The following is a 21,508-nucleotide window of genomic DNA, read 5'->3' as shown; positions in this document are numbered from 1 at the left end:
GTTTTTAATGTGTGACATTTTTATGTATTTTTAATCTTTGTTGGAAGCCGCCCAGAGTGGCTGGGGAGACCCAGCCAGTTGGGCTGGGTACAAATAATATATTATTATTATTATTATTATTATTATTATTATTATTATTATTATTCCCCTCCATGGACAGCTGTGAGTGATGGAAGCTTCAGGAAGTGAGAATCCCCCTGAAACTCCTATGCAGGGGGAAAGTTTTGCAAAAACTCTCTCCACAAAGCATATTTCTGATCGTGTGCCTCTCTCCACACACCACAATGCTCTTTAAATAACCAAACTTGTACATGCTTTCTGGTTTGGTGCTTCCAGGGAAGAACAATTCTGCCTCTTTTAATGGTCCCTCCATCGGTTCATTTCCGAAAGCGAGTTGATCCGAAGGAGGGGAAATACTTCTGTTAACAGCCACTAGAGGTCAGTGCGCTTTAAGGAGCTGGAAGCCAACCAGCCTTGGGAGGGTTGTGAATGTTTCTGCAGAAAACTTGAAACCACACTGTGCTCACCACTCACCTGGTCTCAGGTTACCTTCTGAAGTGGAAAATGAATTGGCTATGCTCACCGCATCGCTCTCAAGCCTTCTGGGTGAGGTGAAGGCCAATGCTGCGTGCAGATAAGAAAAAACTGGAAGCCTGCTTTTCAAAGGAGTCTCTTGGACCCTGACAAGGCTGGTCACTGAGCCTGAAACGCTCAAACGAAACCTGCCACGAAAGTCATGAGAAGGGATATCAAATATAACCAGTTCAGACCCCAGGACCAATCTTGACAGAGCAACGAATTATATGAAAAGTTCCTCCGAATGTTCAGAACAGTTCCCCTTCCTTTTTTTCTTTTCTTTCATGCTGTCTGTATAACATTGATTTTTTATTTTTATTTTTTGCTCCCAACTGTCCCAGGGAAGCTGATGTCATTTCTGGGATCCATCAGGATCAAGAAGACTGCTTTTATTTTATTTTTATTTTTTTAAATGGTATTTATTGGGAATTTAAAGTTACAGAAAAAAGAGAAGAAGGAAAAGCAAAGAAAAAAGAGATTAAACAATACAAATCAATAAAAAATTAAAAAGTACCAAACATACAATACACCAAAATCAAAAACAAGAACAAAAAAATAAATAAAAACAAATCCAATATTCCCATACCCTTATCTTCATTAACTTGTTTCCTCGACCTCCTCACACCTCCCTTTTTTGTATTCTAATTATTAATTATCTCAGCAAATCCTTTCCATCTTTCACTGTATTCTGTCTTTTAGTTGTCTTAATTTATTTTAGCCTTATCTTACCATAAAAAACCATAGAACTTAAAAACTTATTTATACATAACTCCTTATAACATTTCTACTAAAGCCTAATAGTTTCATTCCAAGATTTTCCTAACAGTCGTTAATTTTGCAATATTTCTCTAAATGAATTTTTAAACTTTCTGCCAATCTTCATCCACCGTCTCTTCTTCCTGGTCTCGGGTTCTGTCAGTCCTTTCTATCTGTTCCATCTAGTCCATCAACATGGTGATCTTATGTCCGAGGCTCTTAACTCTTTTCCATGTCCCTTCTGCAGATCTTCTTCATAATTGTACCTGCACTTTACTTTGTCTTCTGCTGGTCTTGTTCTTAATTTCCTTCCTTTGTCTCTGAGGAGTAGATCTCGGGGGAACAACCTAAGAGTGTCTTTATCCCTTCTCGGCAAGAAGACTGCTTTTAGCACATGCGTAATGGATGTGGGTGGCTGGGTTCGTAAAACAGATCCCACTGGATCTGATAGACTGCCTTTTGGTCTCTCTCTCTCTACAGGAACAATACATTTTTATTCACCAGTGTGTGCAATTAATGTGGCTAAAGAAAAAGAAGCAGTTCTGCATCAGCGACGTTATATATGAGAATGTCAGCAAGTCATAATTCCAGGCCAGGCGGTGAGTCCGAGGAGCTTTCTTTGGCTTTCATGCATGAGTTTTGACTGCTCGCTCAGGAGCAGCTGCTGTCATAAATATTAAAGCCCCAGCCTTTTTATTTATTGCAAGGACCGTGCCTTGAAGCCAGATACTCCCATCCAGCTAGCATGGAGTGCTGGCTTGATGGGTCCTACCTGTGCTTGCAACGCAAGAGGCTCAGCCGCCAGAGCTGCCCATTCACAGCCAGGTTTAAAAATAAATGGTAGTGCCAAACGTAACTGCTTGGGAGGAGATGCAGAGCTGGATTTCAACCAGTGGTGGTCCATATCCATTAGGCAGGGTGCAAGGCAGGAGGCCAACAGCAGGTGGAGCCAGAGCCGTTAGGCTGTATTCAGCAAAATAGAATCAGTAACACAAGGATTTCTGCTTGCACTATGTATACCTCTGCCCTGCAGTAAAGGGGGAATTAATAATACTTAATTATCTACACACACACACACACAAGCATTAATGTGCAAGTTGCTAACATGTAAGGATATAAATGACTATGCATCAGGATGCTCTTCCCGTTCAATGCAAGGCAGAGAGGCTGCATCTTCCTTTGAAAATGTATCTCCAGTCTATGTTATTTGCTCCCAGTCCACCCAGGAATATGCCTGTCTGAGCCCTGCTTACATGTGCAAGTTTCTGAACTGCGTCAGGGCAATTGTGATGACATGCGTGCAGAGTTTTCAGCTGCTGTGCTCTGTAAATACAAAGTGTTATTAATGTTAATTGATCAGTGGATGCCAATTTGAGTCAGTGGGGCTACAAGTCAAAAGGACCGTTTATTTATTTCTGGGCCTTGTTTGGCTCCGGGCGTGATCCTGCAATAAAGAAAGAAAAAGAGAAGTAAAGGTGGCTTTTCCCTTTCACAGCGAGGAATTACCGTATTTTTCGCTCTATAGGACACACTTTTTCCCCTCCAAAAATTAAGGGGAAATGTGTGTGCATCCTGTGGAGCAAATGCAGACTCCTTGGCTTCAGCGATAGCAACGCGAAGCCTCCGAAGCGCAGAGGGAGCGCTCCCTCCACGCTCCGGAGGCTTTGCGTTGCTTTCGCTGAAGGCTGGAGAGCGAGAGGCGTCGGTGCACACCGACCCCTCGCTCTCCAGTCTTCAGGGATAGCCACCTGAAGCCTTTGGAGCGCAGCAGGAACTTGAGCTGTGCTCCGAAGTCTTCGGGTTCCTTTTGCAAGACTCGTGGCTTCAGCAGAGAGGGAGAGCTGCGCAGCGCCCCTTCAGCCAAGCGGGAGGAGAAATGGAAGGGGCTCCATTTCTCCTGCCGCTTCGCTGAAGGGGCGCTGAGCAGAGAGGGGGGTATTTTTTTTTCTTGTTCTCCCCCTCTAAAACAAGGTGTGTGCTATGGTCGGGTGCGTCCTATAGAGCGAAAAATACGGTAGCTTTTGGAAAACTTACCTTACACTTTCACCATCACCACAAAAGGGGGCATATGGTTTTCTGTGGTGTGTGCGTGTGTGTGTTTTCACCTGTTAGGTGGAGGTCTAAGCATTGCCAGCTTGTTCTTCTGTGAAATTGGTATTTTTTTATACCCGCGGCCATTTCTTAGATTTCCAAATTTCTTTCATTCATTTGTGAACCGCTTCCCACAAAACATACCAAAGCGAAAACATGAACCACAAGAGCATAAATAAAAACCAATCTCCATGTTGCCCGAGTTAAATTATAGACAATTAATCAGTGCAAAAGCATTTCACTGATTTGATGACCCTGCTATAATATTAGCTCATTTGATGGCTCATTTTTAAAACTAAGGCTACAATATCTTTCTTTCTTTCTCCGTTGCAGGTTAGAACATGAAAGACATCCATCTTCCCTTGCTTCAGATTTTAATTCTCTCTGGGGTTTTTTGTTTTGTTTACTGTTCTGTTGATTTGCCATGGACAACAGTACCCATGGACAAGTGAAAAAAAGAAAGACGAGATTTCACATCCAGGAGCTCTGGGGAGACATAGCCTTAAGGAACCTGCAGTGTCTTGTATGGACTATTTTGTTTCTGTACCTTTTTTTAGACGTTTATAACACTGGACCAAATCCAACTCCGTGCTTCAGAAAGGTTTTCTGTCTTTCTCTTCTTACAAACCCTCTCTTTATTTATTTTGTAAACACGCAGGTTGGGCTTGAAGGTTAAGGAAAGTGCAATATTCAAGGCTCAATCCAAACGACAGTGAGCTTTCAAAGTGTGACTCTGGCGAGGTCTGTCAAAGGCAGGGCTAGGGTATTGGATGATACCTCATTAGCATGGAGCAAGGGACAGGAAGACTGTGGATCTCGGGGGAAGAAGATCTTGGGATACTGCTGTCTATGCTCAAGAGGAACCTCCAAGTTGAGCCGTCCTCATAAAACAAACTGGCTCAAAGCTAGGTGCAAAGAAAACTTCACTTCACAGCCAACGTTTTAAAGATTGACTGAGACGACAGAACAGAGATCAATGGTGACATTTCACAGCACTTTGAGAAGCTCTGGAGATCCGTGCATCTCAGCAGAAATGTCTTCTAGCCTGTTCAACCAGCCTGTGTTATGGATAGAGGGGAAATGAATCCTGTGCGCCTGGATCCGGGGTGGAACTGTGAATGGACACAAAACAACCACTTTGGGTGACGAGTCTGGTCCAAATGTCATCACTATCCCCATTTAGTAGGAGCCTTTGCTGCCTGTTCCTTCTCCGTTGGCTTGGTTTTGTTTGTTATCTGTGTAGTCGCCCTGTGTAAAAAACAACAACAACGAAACAAAAACAACACAAAACTAGGAAGTTTGTCGATGTTGTGGGAAGGGAAGTAAAGTGCAGTGGTAAATACATGTCGCTGGTTTCCAATGGCCTGAGAAAGGTGCAGAAGTGAGGGTTTATTTTAGCATGCTAGGTGCATTGAAACGACTGCTTTGCTCCTCAGTGATGCCCATGTGTGCCGCTCATCAGTTCCCTGCAAGTCATATATTCTGGAATCAGTAGTGCAACTTTTGGTAACCTGGTGTTTTGGACTACGTTTCCCATCAGCCCCAAGGCTGGGCTGGCTGAGGCTGATGGGGGACGTAGCACAAAACACTCGTAGAGCAACCAGCTGAGTTAGGATAACACAGCATTTCTTCTTTTCTTTGGGTTATTGTACTGATTAGGTGAGTCACACGTTGTGACAGAGATGCTGTCAGGATATTGGGGGCATTTTCTCGTTTGTGCCCCTTTTTATTTGACTTCTGTTTGACAGAAAGCTTCTGAAGGGATTGGCTCTGGAACTACTGGAAGCAAAATATAATACCCAGGAGGTGGGCTGAGTTGGAAGAAAGAACAAAAAATGCTGAATCTATGCTCCCGTTTGCAAAAACAGGGCAGTTTCAAGGAGTATGGCAGTGTGGTGCAGTGGTTAGTGCACTGGATCAGGATTGTGAGGATAGCATGTGTATCTGTGTGCCAGGGGGTGAATCCCACCTAGGCCAGGTTGAGCTCTTTGGAACATGGGTGAGATAGGAATGGATTCCCTTAATGTGAATATCTGGAGCTTTCCCCACCTTAAAGGTGTTCAAGTGGGAAGGACCAACCAGAAGATTGTAGGCAGCCTTTCACCTTGAATGAATGGTGTGAAAACATGAAAGCTGGGGTGGGATTTGTGGCTGCCATGGACTGTCCAGTGCCAATGTACCTACCAACCAGGATGCCAAGGAAAGCCCTGGGGTTACAAGCTGGGAAGAAATGTTGTAAGTTGAGGGTTTGCGATGGAGTCAATGAGTGGTGGGGCACCTGCTTGGCATGCAGAATGTCCCAGGTTCACTCCCCAGCATCTCCAGGTAGGAGGTGGCATTGTCCCCTACCTGAAATTCTGGAGAGGTGCTGTCAGTCAGTGTAGTCGGTACTCAGCTGGACCAATGTACATGGTATGAGGCAGCTTCCAACGTTCCTAACGTTGGGTATGGGGGGCATTCAGCCACCAGCCAGGTCTCCATGGTGGAGGCTGCCTGCAGCTGAGCAACAAAGAACCAATATGGTGTGATGGGCAAGTGTCCCAAATGTAAATAAGGCTTATGTCCCCAATTCCCTGCTCAGAAAGAAGCTATTAAATGGTGTAAGAGCTACTGAAACACTTTGAGAATGGGTGCGTGCTTATTTTTGCTGGGTGACTGCAAGAGAAATCACAGTTACAGAACTTGTGGTAGCTGCTCACACCTGCAGTTTAATTCCCATTGCCTGCCACATTAACAAACACATTTTAAAGCCTTTCCCCAAATCCAGATTTTATTTTATTTTTTATTACAAGTGAAGGGTGAACAGAGCACTGTCTTGCTACCCTCAGTCCCTGCAATAGATTTGTGGCAGGCAGTGGACCAAATCTTTTGAGTGCTTGTCTTGGAAGTGCCCTTAAACTCTGCGGCAACCCCACAAGCTCAGCTCTGATCCAACCCCATCCACCTCCCTCCATGGAGCTCTTCTAGCCAAGCCCATCTGCTTTTCCAGAATTTGTGGGCGCTCCTACAGATTTTTTCTCTTGACTGACCAGCTTTCACAAGGACAGAGCATGGGATGTCACAGAAGTGCGCCAGAGGCCAGCTGATCTCAAAAGACTTATTCCTCCTAGATTTTTGGACTATTTACTTACGTGCTGATGATCTAGCTCAGGAGAGCTGTGTGCTTGCAAGTAGGTTTCTAGGTGCTTATTAGGAAACCCAGGTGCCAATCAGATGTCTGGTAACATTTCAGATATGGTTTGCCACAACTCCCATCATACCTGACTGTTGGTCCTGCTGACTGTGGCTAAGTGTAGCCAGAGTCCCACAATATCTGAAGAGCCACAGGTTAGCCACCCTTGAACTAGGTCTTGCTTCTTATGGGATGTGTATTAAAAAACCCCACCCATGTCATCACAAGCAGTCAGGCTTGCATGTCTTTGAAAAGCATGACTTAGATGAGGGTGCTGTCCTTTAATCTGCTCAGTTAAATAAGCAGACTAGTAGTGTGATCCTGTACATGTACAGGTTTAGGATTAGAGCAAAAGGGCTAATCCTCACATCTGCTCGCCATGTGCCTAGAAAGCATGGGGCTAGTGGGTCTGAGTGGTTTCCCCCCTGCTCTTCTTCTTTCCCAGGGAAAACCCACTCTTTCGCTCTAAAGCAGAAAAGAAATGGCCATCTGCAAAAGAAGAAGAAGCCCAATTGCCGTTTACTCCATTTGAATGCTAAAGAGCGGTTTCCCCCAGGCGAAAGCAGCAGGACAAGAGGGAGTGTGGATAAAGGCTAAGTCTTCAGGGTACAGGGTCTTTTTGACTTCAAAATGACCTTGCGCCACCAAGATGGCCAAAAAACTACCAACTGTATTTCTGCAGAGCCATGCGACAACGTAAGCGCCTCTTTGCACGCCTCTAAAGAAGCAATTTTCACAGGTGTTCACAACATGACAAACTTCCTCTGAAGCAAGTCCAGGTTTCGGTATCAAATGCTCTGCGGAAGCAGATCACACAGCACAGGCAAGTGTGACACAATGTTTTGCAAAGTTGCATTTTGGGGGGTACCAAAGGAAAGGAAGAAAAAAACCTCAGGCCATGTTAGCTTGCGTTTTGACCACACATACAAAAAGACGGGGGGGGGGGGTAGGGTGGAGCAGGCATTTTTGTAGTTGATGATACGCGCACTGAAGACGAGCTATGAATGTGCCATGCTCTCATTGCATACCAGCAGTCCCAGAGACCAGCAGTCCATCTGTCCTGGACTCGAGGACAGTGATTTCTGTGTGCTTGACCAAACTGTGCACCTCTTTCCTGCCCGCTGTCCCACTTTTTGGGGGTGCACACTTCCAAAATGAGATAAAAGCTAGCAAGCTGCCAGAGTTCAGACTCAAAACCAACCATTAGCATTGATTCAGGATTTTGATCAGCAAGTTATTAACACAAACTATGTGTGCGAACTGTGTGCGAACTCTCACAATGCGAAAGGGGGATCAGTGTTCAATTTTTACATAAAGAGGTGATGGGGTTTCGAACCTGCAGGTAATTCATGTTCTCTGAGCTGGATGTTCTTTGCTCAGAAACACCAGAAGCTGGTGTTTAGAAAAGGGAGTGCACTTTGCACATGCTCAGGAGGTGCATTAGGAGCTCCTGGCTGAATCATGAAATCAAAAACCTGGTTGTCAGGAAAGTCTGGGTGTGTATGGTTACAGATTCTTACTGCTTTGCTCAAAGCATCTGGATTTGGGGGGTTTAAAAAATGATACTGGTGCTTGTATCTTGATAAAAGTGCCATGGGTACCATCACAAAAAAACACTGGGTGCAGAGAAACCAAACATTATTGTGGTTTAGGGACCAACCTCATAGATCATCAGTTATGCAGGCTTGTCACACCAGATGGCCACAGAAACATGGTTTTGTGTTGCTTTGCAATCCTATGGAAGAGCATGGGGCGACACCTCAAACAATTGTCTTGATTTCTTTCAGTTGGGACTGTTCTGAGTTTTGCAGCAATGTGTGTATTAGAAAAGTATTTCTGTGTTAGGCTTAGCTTCTTCGAGGTTGTAGAGTTATAGAATCTGAACATGGGGGCCAGAGCTGTATGAACATGAACGGCACAAATAACACTGATTGACGCAAAAACACCACCTAGATGGCTTGCTTCGTCTTTATTTTGTCATTGTGCAATTACTTGCAGAACCTTCTGTGTTGAGCAGCAATGAGAGGAAAGGTGGCATCTTTCTGCAATAGCCTGTTCCCGACATTTTCTCTCTTTCTGCCAGAGTCATGCCACTGATACAATTAGTTCACGACCATCTACAATGACTGGCAGGGGCTCTGCAGGATTTCAGGCAAGGATTCAGATTTTCCAGTCCTACTTGGGAGTTGCTCGGGATTCGATCTGGGGCCTTGTTCAGGAATGTTCTGTCCCTGACTTGTGGTTCTTCCTTCTTCAACTCTGCATTTCAGAGACACAGAATGCTGGAACCTGACCTTGAGGAGGGAGAAAGACCTGGGGTCTTCCCTTATTGAAAAACAACACTCCACATCTTTTAGGCTTTTAGCTAGAGTACAGTGGTACTTCTGGATACGAACGGGATCCGTTCTGGAGCAACCTGAACTAAACGTAAGACATGACAGTGTGTGCGTGGGTCGCGTTTTGCCACTTCCGTGCATGTGTGTGACGTCATTTTGAGCATCTGCGCATGCATGAGCGGCAAAACCTGGAAGTAACGCACTCAGTTACTTCCAGGTCGCTGCGGAGCACAACCCGAAAGTATTCATCCCGAAGCTGCTTCAACCCGAGGTATGACTGTATTATAATTCAGTTGTCAGCCTATTGGAACGAAGAAAGCACACACTATTTACAAGAGCTGCTATGTGCTGGGAACAACCAGCAAAAGCACACAAACCTGCAAAATACCATTTGCAAAAAAAACCACACAAAACAAAACAAAACAAAAACCCTTCTGAGCACATTACAAAAGATATCTGCCATTAATGTATGATGGCTGGCTAATTTTGCCCAAAACTGCTCTCATGCTTTATCAAAATTACCAGTCCTCGTTTGGAGAACTGATGGTTTATGTGGGGGAAGAAAGGATCAAGAGCAGTGTAGCAAAAAGAGAAGGATGAGAGCTTTTGTGAGAGAGAGAGCACACATGAGCATGAATGTGGTAAAGAACATGCACATGTGTTTGTTGGAGAAAAACATTAAGGTTTGTGCAAGGAGGGGAGCACCAATCCTTTTCATGTGTGTCTTCCCCACAATGGTGCTGCCCAAACTTTTTCAATTACTTACCCTCAGCTACAACAGTCCAATGAGGAGACCAGTTTGGTGGTGGGGGTGTTCTTTTCATGCCCCCCCCCCCGTGCTAGGATGACTGTCTGTATTGTCATATCAAACAGTGCGCAATGTTGCATCGTTGGGAGGAGGCTGAGTGTGGAGCCCAGCGTGGCGCAGCTTCCTCTCTCATGCTCAGGAGGAGCCAACCGTTCAAATCCGGACTCAGTCTCAAAGTTTGAGTGGTGGTCTTTGGTCACTCACCAACTTGCTGGCTCACATAGTCGTCGGGTGAATAAAATGGGGGGGGAGGGGGAATCCATCACGCAAGCTGCCTGAAGCTCCTTATTGGAAAGGTGAGATAGAAATGCACCAAATTAAATAAAAATCCAAAGTTCCAATCTGCCAAATGCCCTGCTCTGCAGAGAATTTAGCTAGATGATAAATCCCGGTTTTCATACTGGTGTTTCTCCTTGAAGAGCCAATTCAAGCAATTATCGTATTTTTCACTCTATAAGACACACTTTCCCCCTCCTAAAAAGTAAGGGGAAATGTGTGTGCGTCTTATGGAGCGAATGCAGGCTCCATGGCTTCAGCGAAAGCAACGCGAAGCCTCTGGAGTGCAGTGGGAGCTCCTGGAGGCTTCGCATTGCTTTCGCTGAAGCCTGGAGAGTGAGAGGGGTCGGTGCACACAGATCCCTCTTGCTCTCCTGGCTTGGCTTCGCTGGAGAGGCGCTGCACAGCTTTCCCTCTGTGCACAGCACCCCTTCAGCGAAGCGGGAGGAGAAATGGAAGGGGCTCGGTTTCTCCTGCCACTTCGCTGAAGGGGAGCTGTGCACAGAGGGAGAGAATATATTTTTTTCTTGTTCTCTCCCTCTAAAACTAGGTGCATCTTATGGTTGGGTGTGCCCTATAGAGCGAAAAATACAGTAGATTGTCATGTAGATGAGTCCTCCTAGGGACCATATAATGTCGGAATGCAGGTGGATGATCGCATTTAAATGTTTCATCTCAAAAGACCCTTGAAGATGGAAAGCTAGTATGAGAGGGGGGCCTACAGTAGAAATGTCCACAGCCAGAGGTGGCACCACCAGTTTGGCCACACTGGGCGCTGCACTGCAGGGGACACCACAACCAAGCATGAGAGGCAGCGGCAGGAGGAATTTAATCATCACACAGGGTGCCACTGAAATTTGAGAGTCCGAAGTCCATCACTGCCTAACAAGCCAGGGAAATGCTTTAAAAATGCCTCTCTCTCTCTCTCTACACACACACACACACACACACACACACACACACACACACACACAGAAATCTAAGTGCTAGAACTTGGGACTATACCACAGCTGGTTTCTAAATGTCTGAATCCATTCTTTTGGGACAAAAGGGGGGCAGAATGTTAACCTTTCACCATTTGTTTCCACCCTCCCTTTATCACGACAGAGAATGCAAAGCATTTTACATACATCAAATAGTGTTTATTGCAGACTTTCAGCTGAGTCATGTGAAAAAGGCACCATGAAAATTAATAAAACTAGATGATTAATTTCTTCTAAATGACACGATGGGTTTCTTTTCGTAATGCCTTTATATACAGGTGACAGAATAGAACATTTTGCACTGGGGAAACTGAGGTGGGGGAAGAAGTCGTCATAGTACCATAAACAACATTTACTGGAATATTTAACTCAGATTGGCCATGTTTCAAAAGATTTCAGTTGGAAATTAATACTTTGTTCTCTTTCGCAATCGCCTTTCACCCCACCCCCAGAAAACCTGGGTTTCCCTTTCAATGGGTGAAGTTAACACGATGCCCTTCAGAAATAATACTGTGAATGACCACACAGAGACCTTCAAAAGTTCTGATTGCCCCGCCCTGAACCTTTTAAAAAACTGAGACTTCCGTTCTCATTTCTTTTGTGCCTTTATTGGTTTTCTTGTGCTCATCCCCACCGGAACAGCTGTAAAATTGGAATCCAGAATAAGTTACCTCTGCTATCGCTATCTCCGTTAAGAAACCATCTTGTGAATTTGTTGGCCATAGTCTGTATGGAAGATTCAAGCCGTTGGCATCTCAGGTGCTGAGAAATGAGATGTGGAGAGAAAGAGCCCATGGCTATAGATGACAGTGACAGGACAAGCAAAATGGTGCACTCCCGATGCCATGAAGTCCCACTGATTCCAGCAGCAAAGAGCCAAAAGCTCACATACGTTTAACTCCTGTTGACATCAATGGGTCTTAAAAGGAGATTCTCCCTGGCTAGATCATGTGCCTTTGGATTCACACTGGATCACAGATTTCAACATGTTTTGTTGCAGAGATTGGGAGCTGGTGGCCTTCTGAATACGGCTGGCCTATCGCTGTCATCAGCTCTGACCATTGGACAGACTGGCCAGAGCTGATAGAAGCTGGAGTCCTACAGCAACAGTCCCACAGATTTTCCTTGCCTGTTTTAATCAGGTGGCTCAATGGCCATCTTTGCCCCGCAAATAGCGGTGTGATTTTGCTTGCCTGCTTTGAAGAAGAAGAAGGGAGAAGATCAGAAAAGCATGAAATGATTGGCTTCATCCAGCCAGCCTTGGGAGCGCTGGATCATTTCCCATTAAATGTGCTTTTTGAGTAAGGGAGAAGGGGGACACCAGTTGCCCCACCTCCCAGCTGCATGCTTTCTTCATGGTAGTCTTCATCAACCTGGTGCCAACCAGATGTTTTGGATGACAACGCTCATCAGCCCCAGTTGAGTTGTTGTCCAAAACACCTGGAGAACACCAGGTTAATGAAGGCCGGTTTATGGCATCAAGTTGCGTCTACATAAATAGTCATCATCAACCAGACATTTCCTCTTCATGGCTTCCTAAAACAAAGCATGATGGAACAATGCCCAGAATAATGGGAGCTCTTCCTTCTTTTTTTGAGCAAGTACGAACAAAAATGGACAGAGAATGCATTTAGTGGCTGCTGCTCTCGTCGAAAGACTCTACTCCCGAGTCCGTGGCGGCAGCACTGAGTTTCTCTTGCCGTCTTCTCATAATCTCTTGCAATTCTGTACTTCCACTGGTAGCCTTTGAAATCAGAAAGGGGGGGGGGAGAGATTCAAAACAAGCCTATTTTTGCACACGAGCCAAGATTTGACTTCAGTTATGAAATGCATCTATTAAATCCATTTATTTAACAGGGGTAGAAGTGGAGGAAGGTTTCTGATTCAGCAAAACATGTTGAGGAGACCCAAAGCCGAGAATAAGAACATAAGAGAAGCCTGTTAGGTTAGGTTACAGCAATAGGTATCTAGAAACATTTCTGCTTCTGAGCATAGAACAACAAAGCTAGTAGCCACCGATAGCCTTATCCTTAAAAGCATGAGATGCTCAATCACAGGGTTGTGGGTTCGAGCCCCACGTTGGGAGAAAGATTCCTGCATTGCAGGGGTTGGACTAGATGACCCCTGGTGACCAACAGTGCTTCCTGTGGGAGTGAGTTCCATAGTTTCCCAATGAGCTGTGTAAAGAAGCACTTTCTTTTATCTGCGCTGAGTCTTCCAACCTTCAACTTCATTGGAGGTCTGTGAGTTCCAGTTTTAGGAGAGAGGGAGCAGCCATTCAGTGAAGCTGCTACTGGAATGTGTTACTTCAGGTGGAAGGTCGGAGACTGCATGTTCAAACTCCCCACATATTGGAAAGTGGGCTTGCTATTCGAGAAAGGTGGACAGAGTCATTCCGTACAACATTGCCATTTTCTATGTGTAGCGCAGGTCTGGGGAACTGGACCCAGCCAAAGGGTCGGATTCCAAACAGGCCACTTTGACAGGTGGTATGATACGAGGTGATTCAAAATTCTAGCCATGGGAGCAGCCACAGGCTTTCCCCCGATCTTAGCGCTGTGACTCTACAGCGTTAAGATCAGAGATAAGTCTCCTTTGCTTGCTATTTGATACTAAAAAGGCAGCAGCAGAGGCTTATCCCTGATGTTTGCACCACCTCTGCTGCCACCTATGACTATCCTAGAGCAAGCAGAGGCTTTCCGCCTGATCTTAGCGCTGTGACTCCACAGCGCTAAGCTCAGAGATAAGCCTCCTTTGCTTGCTATTTGATACTGAAAAGGCTTATCCCTGATGTTAGCACTGCCTCTGCAGCTAACTATGAATGTCCTAGAGCAAGTAGAAGCTTATCTCTGATCTTAGTGCTGTGGTGTGTTTGCTTATTTTAGGAGGGTGAGGGAGCATTGCAGCATGCAGTTTGAAGTGCTACGAGCTGCTCTGTGTGATTCTGTTGACGGTACAGCTAGGTTCTCAGATAAACTGTTGAGATGCTGAAGGCAGTCTTCTGCCGCATGCCGCAGTGCCTTTTTAGAAGTGGTAAAGCAAAAGGCCATCTAGTCCAAACTCCTGCTGAAGCCCCTTCCAACTCAGCATTTAAATGACACCCAACTTAATGTTCATTCCACTTTTGTCATTACCCTGAGTGGAAGGGCTCAGAGCTCAATGCATGCAGTGTGTTGGTCATTCAATCCTTGGTGCATTCAGACAGAACATGCCTAACACCTAAGAGTATGGATGGGGAACTAGGATGGCAAAAGCTGATGGATTTGGTGGAGAAACTGACTCGGCACGTACCTCCAGTGCAGCTTTCTGAACGGTAATTTGGCTGTAGACTCGAGCTCCTTCAGGGCATACAGTCCTTAGCTCGTCTTTGTTGAGGGAGAACAGCTGAGCGCCAGTCAAAACCCCAAGGCTGTTGACAGTTCTGTAGGATTAGCAGCAACAGATTAGAACAGTGATACTATCTTTTTTAAAATATAAAAACAAACAAGAAAATGCAAAATGTAATACTCGGGTAAAGGAAAGAAATTGCTCACTCATAATATGCAACCAGAAATCGCTGAGGCCTCCCCTAACACCCCCAAGTAGGCTCCTGAAAGCTGAAACTCAAAACCAAACATATTTGTTTGGTCCCAAGATGAACTCAGAAGGGAAGAGAATCAAGCATCATCTTTTAATTTGATCCTGCTTTTGTGAGGTATGCCAGCAATTTGGAGGAGTTTATTCAGAAGGGAACCAAACCACAGGTCCACCTACTGTAGGATCAGTAATGGCAGTGGATTTCAAGCAGGGTTTTTTTCCAGGCAGGGGATGCCAACCTGGTCCTAAATATTGTGGGCCCAATTTTATGGAGCTGCCTTCCAGCTGAGATCAGACAGGCCCCTTTCCCTGTTGAACTTCCAGAACCTGCCTAGCTATCTGTTACATTGATATACCTCCTTTATTTTCCAAGGATGATGGTTCATGGTTCTCCTCCTCCCCTTTTTATTTCACCTTCCTAACAATCCTGTGAGGTAGGTTAGGCTAAGGGATCGTGACTGGCCCAAGGTGAGCTTCATGGCCAAGAGGAGATGCAAATTCTGTTCTCCCAGGTCCCAGTCCAGTTTTATCTCTTTCTCAGCATTCAGTTGGGACACGGGTGGCGATGTGGGTTAAACCACAGAGCCTAGGACATGCTGATCAGAAGGTCGGCGGTTCGAATCCCCGGGACGGGGTGAGCTCCCGTTGCTCGGTCCCTGCTCCTGCCAACCTAGCAGTTCGAAAGCACGTCAAAGTGCAAGTAGATAAATAGGTACCGCTCTGGTGGGAAGGTAAACGGCATTTCCGTGAGCTGCTCTGGTTTTGCCAGAAGCGGCTTAGTCATGCCGGCCACATGACTCGGAAGCTGTACGCCGGCTCCCTTGGCCAATAAAGCGAGATGAGCGCCTCAACCCCAGAGTCGGTCACGACTGGTCCTAATGGTCAGGGGTCCCTTTACCTTACAGCATTCAGTTACTTGCACATGGCTTAGAGACTACTGCACTTAAGCCGTACTGCCAACTCTTAAAATAAATAAACAAACCTGGGACCTTCTGCAAGCAAAGCAGATGTTCTGCCACTGAGCTTAATCCAGCCCTTTTGGACAGGATGGTGTTGAGGACAACGAAGCACCTCAGGTGGTCTACTTGCCTCTTAACTCTGATCAACTCTTATCAGAAAATGTTGCTCCTTGAAACTCACACTGGGTTGAAGCCTTTCGCCTGTAACCAGCTTTTCACGTCTTCGGGAGAGGAGTCGTAGCTGATGTTGATGGCTGGGGCGTTGGATCGTGGCACATGGAACTTCTTTTGGGCAGCGCTTCGGCCAATGGTGAGCCGGTGGATGAGCTCATCCTGGACTTCCTCCATCTGAGATTTCCGCCCTTAAAAAAAGGAGAAGGAAGAAGAGAAAATTGACTGCAGTTTAAAATATGTATCTGAAGAAGCGACTCAAAGGGAAACTGATTCCTGCCATCCACTTTGATTGCTTTTACTGCAGTGCAATCCTATGCAGGTTTACTCAGAAGTAAAGGCTGTGGGGTTTACTCCTCAGTAAATGTGCATAGAATTGAGGCCCTATACCATTTTCTTGCCAACTGGTATAGCTATTATCAGATTCTTTCCTGTTTAATCCAGAATTTTAGGATTAAGGACAAATCATAATCAACTTTGCAGAATTCTCTCTCCCCCCCCCCCATATTTAACAGGATTTGTGGTGAACTCCACTGCAGGCTTAGAGAGCGATCTAACCAAACTTAAGCACTTTTAAGCCCAATTGCATTCAAGGAGAGAGCTAAGGATGTTCTTCATTTCCCCCCATTAAAATCAATGGGACTTAGGAGTTCTTTATGTTGATTGGTTCCTTAGTATTTAGGGCCATATATGTTTAATATATAAGGACGCGGGTGGCGCTGTGGGTTGAACCACAGAGCCTAGGACTTGCTGATCAGAAGGTTGGCGCTTCGAATCCCCACGACGGGGTGAGCTCCCGTTGCTCAGTCCCTGCTCCTGCCAACCTAGCAGTTTGAAAGCATGTCAAAGTGCAAGTAGATAAATAGGTACCACTCTGGCGGGAAGGTAAACGATGTTTCCGTGCGCTGCTCTGGTTTGCCAGAAGCGGCTTAGTCATGCTGGCCACATGACCTGGAAGCTGTACGCCGGCTCCCTCAGCCAATAAAGCAAGATGAGCGCCCCAACCCCAGAGTCGGCCACAACTGGACCTAATGGTCCAGTCATTTATGTTTCATAAATAAGGATGTACTAGGATGGCTCTATATATCACCCCAACAGCACTGGCTGTTCAAGATTAGCAGGGCAATTCTGTAGGCACCAAAAAACAGTCCATCACTAGGGTTTCTTGCTACTGCAGCATTCTCTTCCTTAGCTCCTGTCTCCCACACTGGCTATTTCAAGAGCAAAGGGAAATCATTGCTTTGAATTCTGCCAGCCAAGAAGCCTTGGCTGTGCTTCTTCCTTCCCATCCTGTAAAATTAGCACGTGCCGCACATAGCAAAGCAAGCACAATGAAAACCTGGCACAGCCCTCCAAGGATCGGAGCGCCAGCCTTGCAATAGCTGACAGTTCACTGCTCAAGGCTGCGGCTACTTCTGCACCAAAATTTAACCCAAGCGATTCTGCGAGTAGAATAAATCGTGAAAATTAAACATGTCTGCATTAGTCAAGTCTGCTTTCCACGGCCATGTTTCCAAAGCACCTGGAATTGTTGGGCTGGGGGAACGGCAAAAGTCCGTGCATGGAGACTGAAGGCAGATGGGCTGCAGGAGGATAGAAGAAGCCCATTTCCTGACCAGAGGATACCCTGTACAGTCTGCCTCCATGAGAGCTAGAAACCTGGCTTTCAGAAATGCCCAATAACCTTTGGTTCTCAACACCACTTCTGGTGTCAAATTTTATGGATGACAAATTCTGTTGAGTAGAGTAATCAGAACATATTTTCCCCAAGTGACAGGCTGGTATGCAATACTAGCCATGCTCAGAGCAGAACCAAGGAAATAAATGTATTTTGGCAAGTTAAGCCCATTGACCTAAATGGTACTACTTGGAGTATGACTTAATTGGATATAAGCAGCTGAATTATGTCATTCGACACAGATGATTTTTCTGGTACACAGAAAGAGAGAGAGAGAGAGAGACTCACGATCTATAGGGGGCGGTTTCTGCCTCTGGCCGTCTCGCCCGCCTTCGCTTGAGGTGCTGCTTTGGCGGCTGATGGCTCCAGGCACCTTTGGCACAGGAACTGGGATGGGTGCTGGCATGCTTGGCGGGAGAGGGACAGGAAGTGGCGTCTGGGGCGGTGAAGGGACGACAGGAGCGGGGTCAGGTTGCTTCGGAACAAAGTCCGTCCTTTGCTTCTACAAATGCACACACAAAAAAAGAGGATACATTTTTCATAGCTGTGGGGAAAATCCAAGTTGTTGGGGTTTTGTTTTGTTTTGCAGAATATATGCGTTAACTAAACCTCTGCAAGAGTGAACACTTGTTTGCTTATTTTCCACGCGTCGAACCTGAGCAACACGAGAGAGGCATTGCAGGTAAAGCACATCCATGCATTGCAGGAAGAGGAAAATAGAGAGTGAAACCTAAGTCAGTAGATGATCACCATCTCTTGGCCTTCTTTTTAAAAAATAGTTTTTAATGCATCTGTCTGTCTGTCTACCTATCACCATAGTGTGGGTGTGCATCAGCTCAAGGTTTACTGTTGCAGGTTTACTCTTCCTTCTAACTGCAGAGCCTGCATGCCTGGGGACAATGTGAATTGGTCCACAGTGTTCTTACTTCTGGAGAGAGCAGGCGAGAATGCACTCCCAAAAGGCTAGTTCACACTGCAAACACCTTTACAGTCCCAGCCTGCTAAGTGGGCTACAGACTTTCAAGAGGTCTGACTGCGTAATGTTTTCAAAAGGCTCTATAGTTTTTCGAGAGCTCTTAACAGCCGAGGAAACCACAGTGGAGATGGCAACGCTGGGGCATTTTTTTCTCTCCTGGGAAGCTACATGGGATCTGAAAATAATGGAGAGTAGGAGGTATAGTGCAGAAGGGAGAGTCTTGCTAAATAGCTACCAAATATAGTAAGGCTCAAGCACTGTGCAAAAGTAAGATATTTAAGGACCGTATTAGATTCTTTAATTTGTCTCCTTAATCATGCAGAATTGTGTCATGTCAATGCGCAGGAATATAGGTGCACACCTATGGCCTTTCCACAAACACAGCAGGAGTCACCTACATAGGTCTTACAGATGCATAAAATCAGAGTTGGAAGAGAACGTAAGTCCAACCTGAATATGCAGCTGTCCCATAGGGGGTTATCAGCACCATGCTCTAACCAACTGAGCTTTCCTTAGGTATCAAAATTAACACACACACACACACACACACACACACACACACACACACACACACCGAGAGAGAGAGAGAGAGAGAGAGAGAGAGAGAGAGAGAGAGAGAGAGAGAGAAAGATGTGTGTGTTTCTTTTAGTGCCCATAAATGTTTGATGGCTAATCTAAAGTGAAAAGCCCATGCAAAATATATTCCTTATGAAGTATTTGTGAATAATAATAATAATAATAATAATAATATACCATTCTGAAGCAGAGCATGTTTTCTCCAGACAATCTATGAGCTGTAAACCCAAGATCAAACCTTAGTTACAGCTTGTGGTGCATCGAGAGAGAGAGACAAGCCATGACATGCAAAGCCAGCTAAACCATGGCTTAGCTCATGGCAGAAGAACTGGGGGCAGAAGGTAGTTGCAGTGATTTCCTTTCCAGAACCGTGAGCTTTCTTGCTAAGCTACAGTTTTGCTTAGCATTCCATCTGCACCAGCTCAGTAATAAGGAAGACAGACCAAGTTTTCTGACCCTGCATAGGGCAGCTTCAGATGTTAAGCCTCGCTTGAGACTCCCTAAGGCTGGAAGTTGAGAATTTGTTAGAGGAAACAGTAGTGAGGTGGGAGAGAAGGCTTTTGAGGAGCGCGGCAGATCTTACGGACAGTTCCCAAAAAGCTTTTAACAAGACACACTGCTTCATCCATTTTATATGAGAACAATTTGAATTACCTCAGAGAGTTCTCCCAGTAATTGCTACAAGAAAAACGAAGTAAACCAAAGCAAATTAGACAAGTTGGAACAACGTTGAAACGTCAACCACAGAATCAGCAGCCTTCCAGCATTTTAAGTAGCATTCATTGACTCTTGATGGCAGCAATTACTTGCCAATTTTTGAATTCCTATTAGAATTCCCACCATCACCAGCTGGGACGACAATGTGCAGTCACAAAGCAAACCAACCATGGCTTGTGTTATATTAGCTCAGGAGTGCATTACGGGTGTGTTATATTATACTAAAATATAATACAGTGGTTTAGACTGTATTACCTATCTGCCTCCTGGGATAATAACAACTCCTGGGATAATAGACTGTATCATGTGGTAATGCAATGCTTTTTCCAAGTCATGCGCTTTTTAAATGGGCAATATGTTCTCAGAGATACTGATATTCACTGGGCCCCCACAAAGTCAATGGGCAAAGTTGAAGCCCTTTGTTGCGGTCACCCACAATCTCCAGCACAAGATGGCACCTACGCTGATGTGAGTCATAAGGACCAGAAACTTGTTAAAAATAGAAATATTAGGTTCTAAATAAAAATCCCTCAAGTTGCCTGTGGGGATGTGTAACTCAGGAATTAAATGGATACAACTATTGGGGGGGGGTCAATGTTAGCCAGGGAGCTCTGTGGACCATGATGTGAAGGCAGGGGACAGGAAGAGACATATAGAGGTGGTTCCCCACTTATGTGGGGGTTACGTTCCGGGTCCCCATGCACATAAGAGAAATGTGTGCAAGTGGAGAACACCCTAGAGAGTCCTTGTGGCTCGCGAGGAGACGCTCCCCAGAGTCCAAAGTGGACATCCTCTTGGGGCTCTGCACAGGGGCCCCACATAAGCCAGAGGCACAGTGGGGCTTTGTTGAGGCTGCTCAGCCTCCCCGACTAACAGCTAGTGCACAGGGTAGCGCAGCAGCAGCCGCTTTCTGCTGAGAAGGCTCAGCAACGCCCCGCTGTGCCTCTGGCTCGCAAGGAGACACCCACACACCCGAAGCCCGAAGAGGACATCCTCTTTGGGCTCTGGGGAGGGCATCCTCACGAGCCACCCGCCACTTCCAGATTCCCAGCACTGTACATGTGCGTGGTCATGCAGAAGAACATCTCACACATGTGGGGAGTTTCCTGTATTGTGATTCCCAGGAACTGGTATATGTGGATACAAAGCACTAGACAGTGGTGTCATAATGGCTAACAGCCATTAAGAGCCTTCTCTTCCCTGAACATCCAAAACATCTGGAAGGCACCTTTCTCGCCCTGACCTGGCCACAGTGATCCATGCGACGGTCACCTCCAGGCTGGATTATTGTAACTCGCTCTACACGGGGCTGCCCTTGAAGCTGACCCAGAAACTCCAGCGGGTGCAGAATGCCACGGCGAGGCTCCTTACGGGGTTCTTGCTGTGGGATCACATTCATCCAGTGCTTTACCAACTGCACTGGCTCCCGGTGGAGTACAGGGTCAGGTTTAAGGTGCTAGTTTTGACCTTTAAAGCCCTATGAGGCCTAGGACACACATACCCACGGGACCGCCACTCCTGGTATGCCCCGTGGAGGACCTTAAGGTCCACAAATGACAACATTTTGGAGGTCGCAAGGTGGTTAGATTGGTCTCAACTAGGACTAGGGCCTTTTCAGTACTGGCCCCGACTTGGTAGAACACTCTGTCACAAGAGACTAGGGCCCTGTGGGACTTGACATCTTTCCGCAGGGCCTGCAAAACAGAGCTGTTGTGCCTGGCCTTTGGTTTGGACTCAGTCTGACCCGTATGTTTCCCTCCCCTTATGGATTTGATCTATGGGCTACTTTTAAAATGAGGCTGCATTTTAAATTGCATTTTAACCTGTATTTTAATTTTTTTTCCCCTATTATGTTTT

General features: G+C 45.8%; 2 protein-coding genes across 4 annotated transcripts in view; one reads left to right on the top strand and one right to left on the bottom strand.

The window, feature by feature from the left end:
- Positions 1-8,538, top strand: part of PTPRO (protein tyrosine phosphatase receptor type O) — a 132,905-nt gene extending 124,367 nt beyond the window's left edge. For all 3 annotated transcript variants that reach the window (XM_081209851.1, XM_081209849.1, XM_081209850.1), the window contains 2 exons: positions 1,813-1,931; positions 3,757-8,538. In XM_081209851.1, the coding sequence (XP_081065977.1) occupies positions 1,813-1,917 (105 nt within the window). In that variant the 3' untranslated portion in view covers positions 1,918-1,931; positions 3,757-8,538. The remainder of the gene's footprint in view (positions 1-1,812; positions 1,932-3,756) is intronic.
- A 2,597-nt stretch (positions 8,539-11,135) lies between these two features.
- EPS8 (EGFR pathway substrate 8, signaling adaptor) overlaps positions 11,136-21,508 on the bottom strand; it is a 143,456-nt gene continuing 133,083 nt past the window's right edge. Inside the window, exons 18-21 of the mRNA XM_081212198.1 lie at positions 17,671-17,884; positions 15,715-15,895; positions 14,290-14,419; positions 11,136-12,742 (exon numbers count right to left, since the gene is read on the bottom strand). Coding sequence (XP_081068324.1) covers positions 12,629-12,742; positions 14,290-14,419; positions 15,715-15,895; positions 17,671-17,884 — 639 coding nt within the window. The 3' untranslated portion in view covers positions 11,136-12,628. The remainder of the gene's footprint in view (positions 12,743-14,289; positions 14,420-15,714; positions 15,896-17,670; positions 17,885-21,508) is intronic.

This window comes from Podarcis bocagei, assembly GCF_964188305.1.
Source record: "Podarcis bocagei genome assembly, chromosome: 10".
In the NCBI taxonomy this organism is placed as follows: domain Eukaryota; kingdom Metazoa; phylum Chordata; class Lepidosauria; order Squamata; family Lacertidae; genus Podarcis; species Podarcis bocagei.
This window is presented reverse-complemented; position numbering and strand designations above follow the sequence as displayed.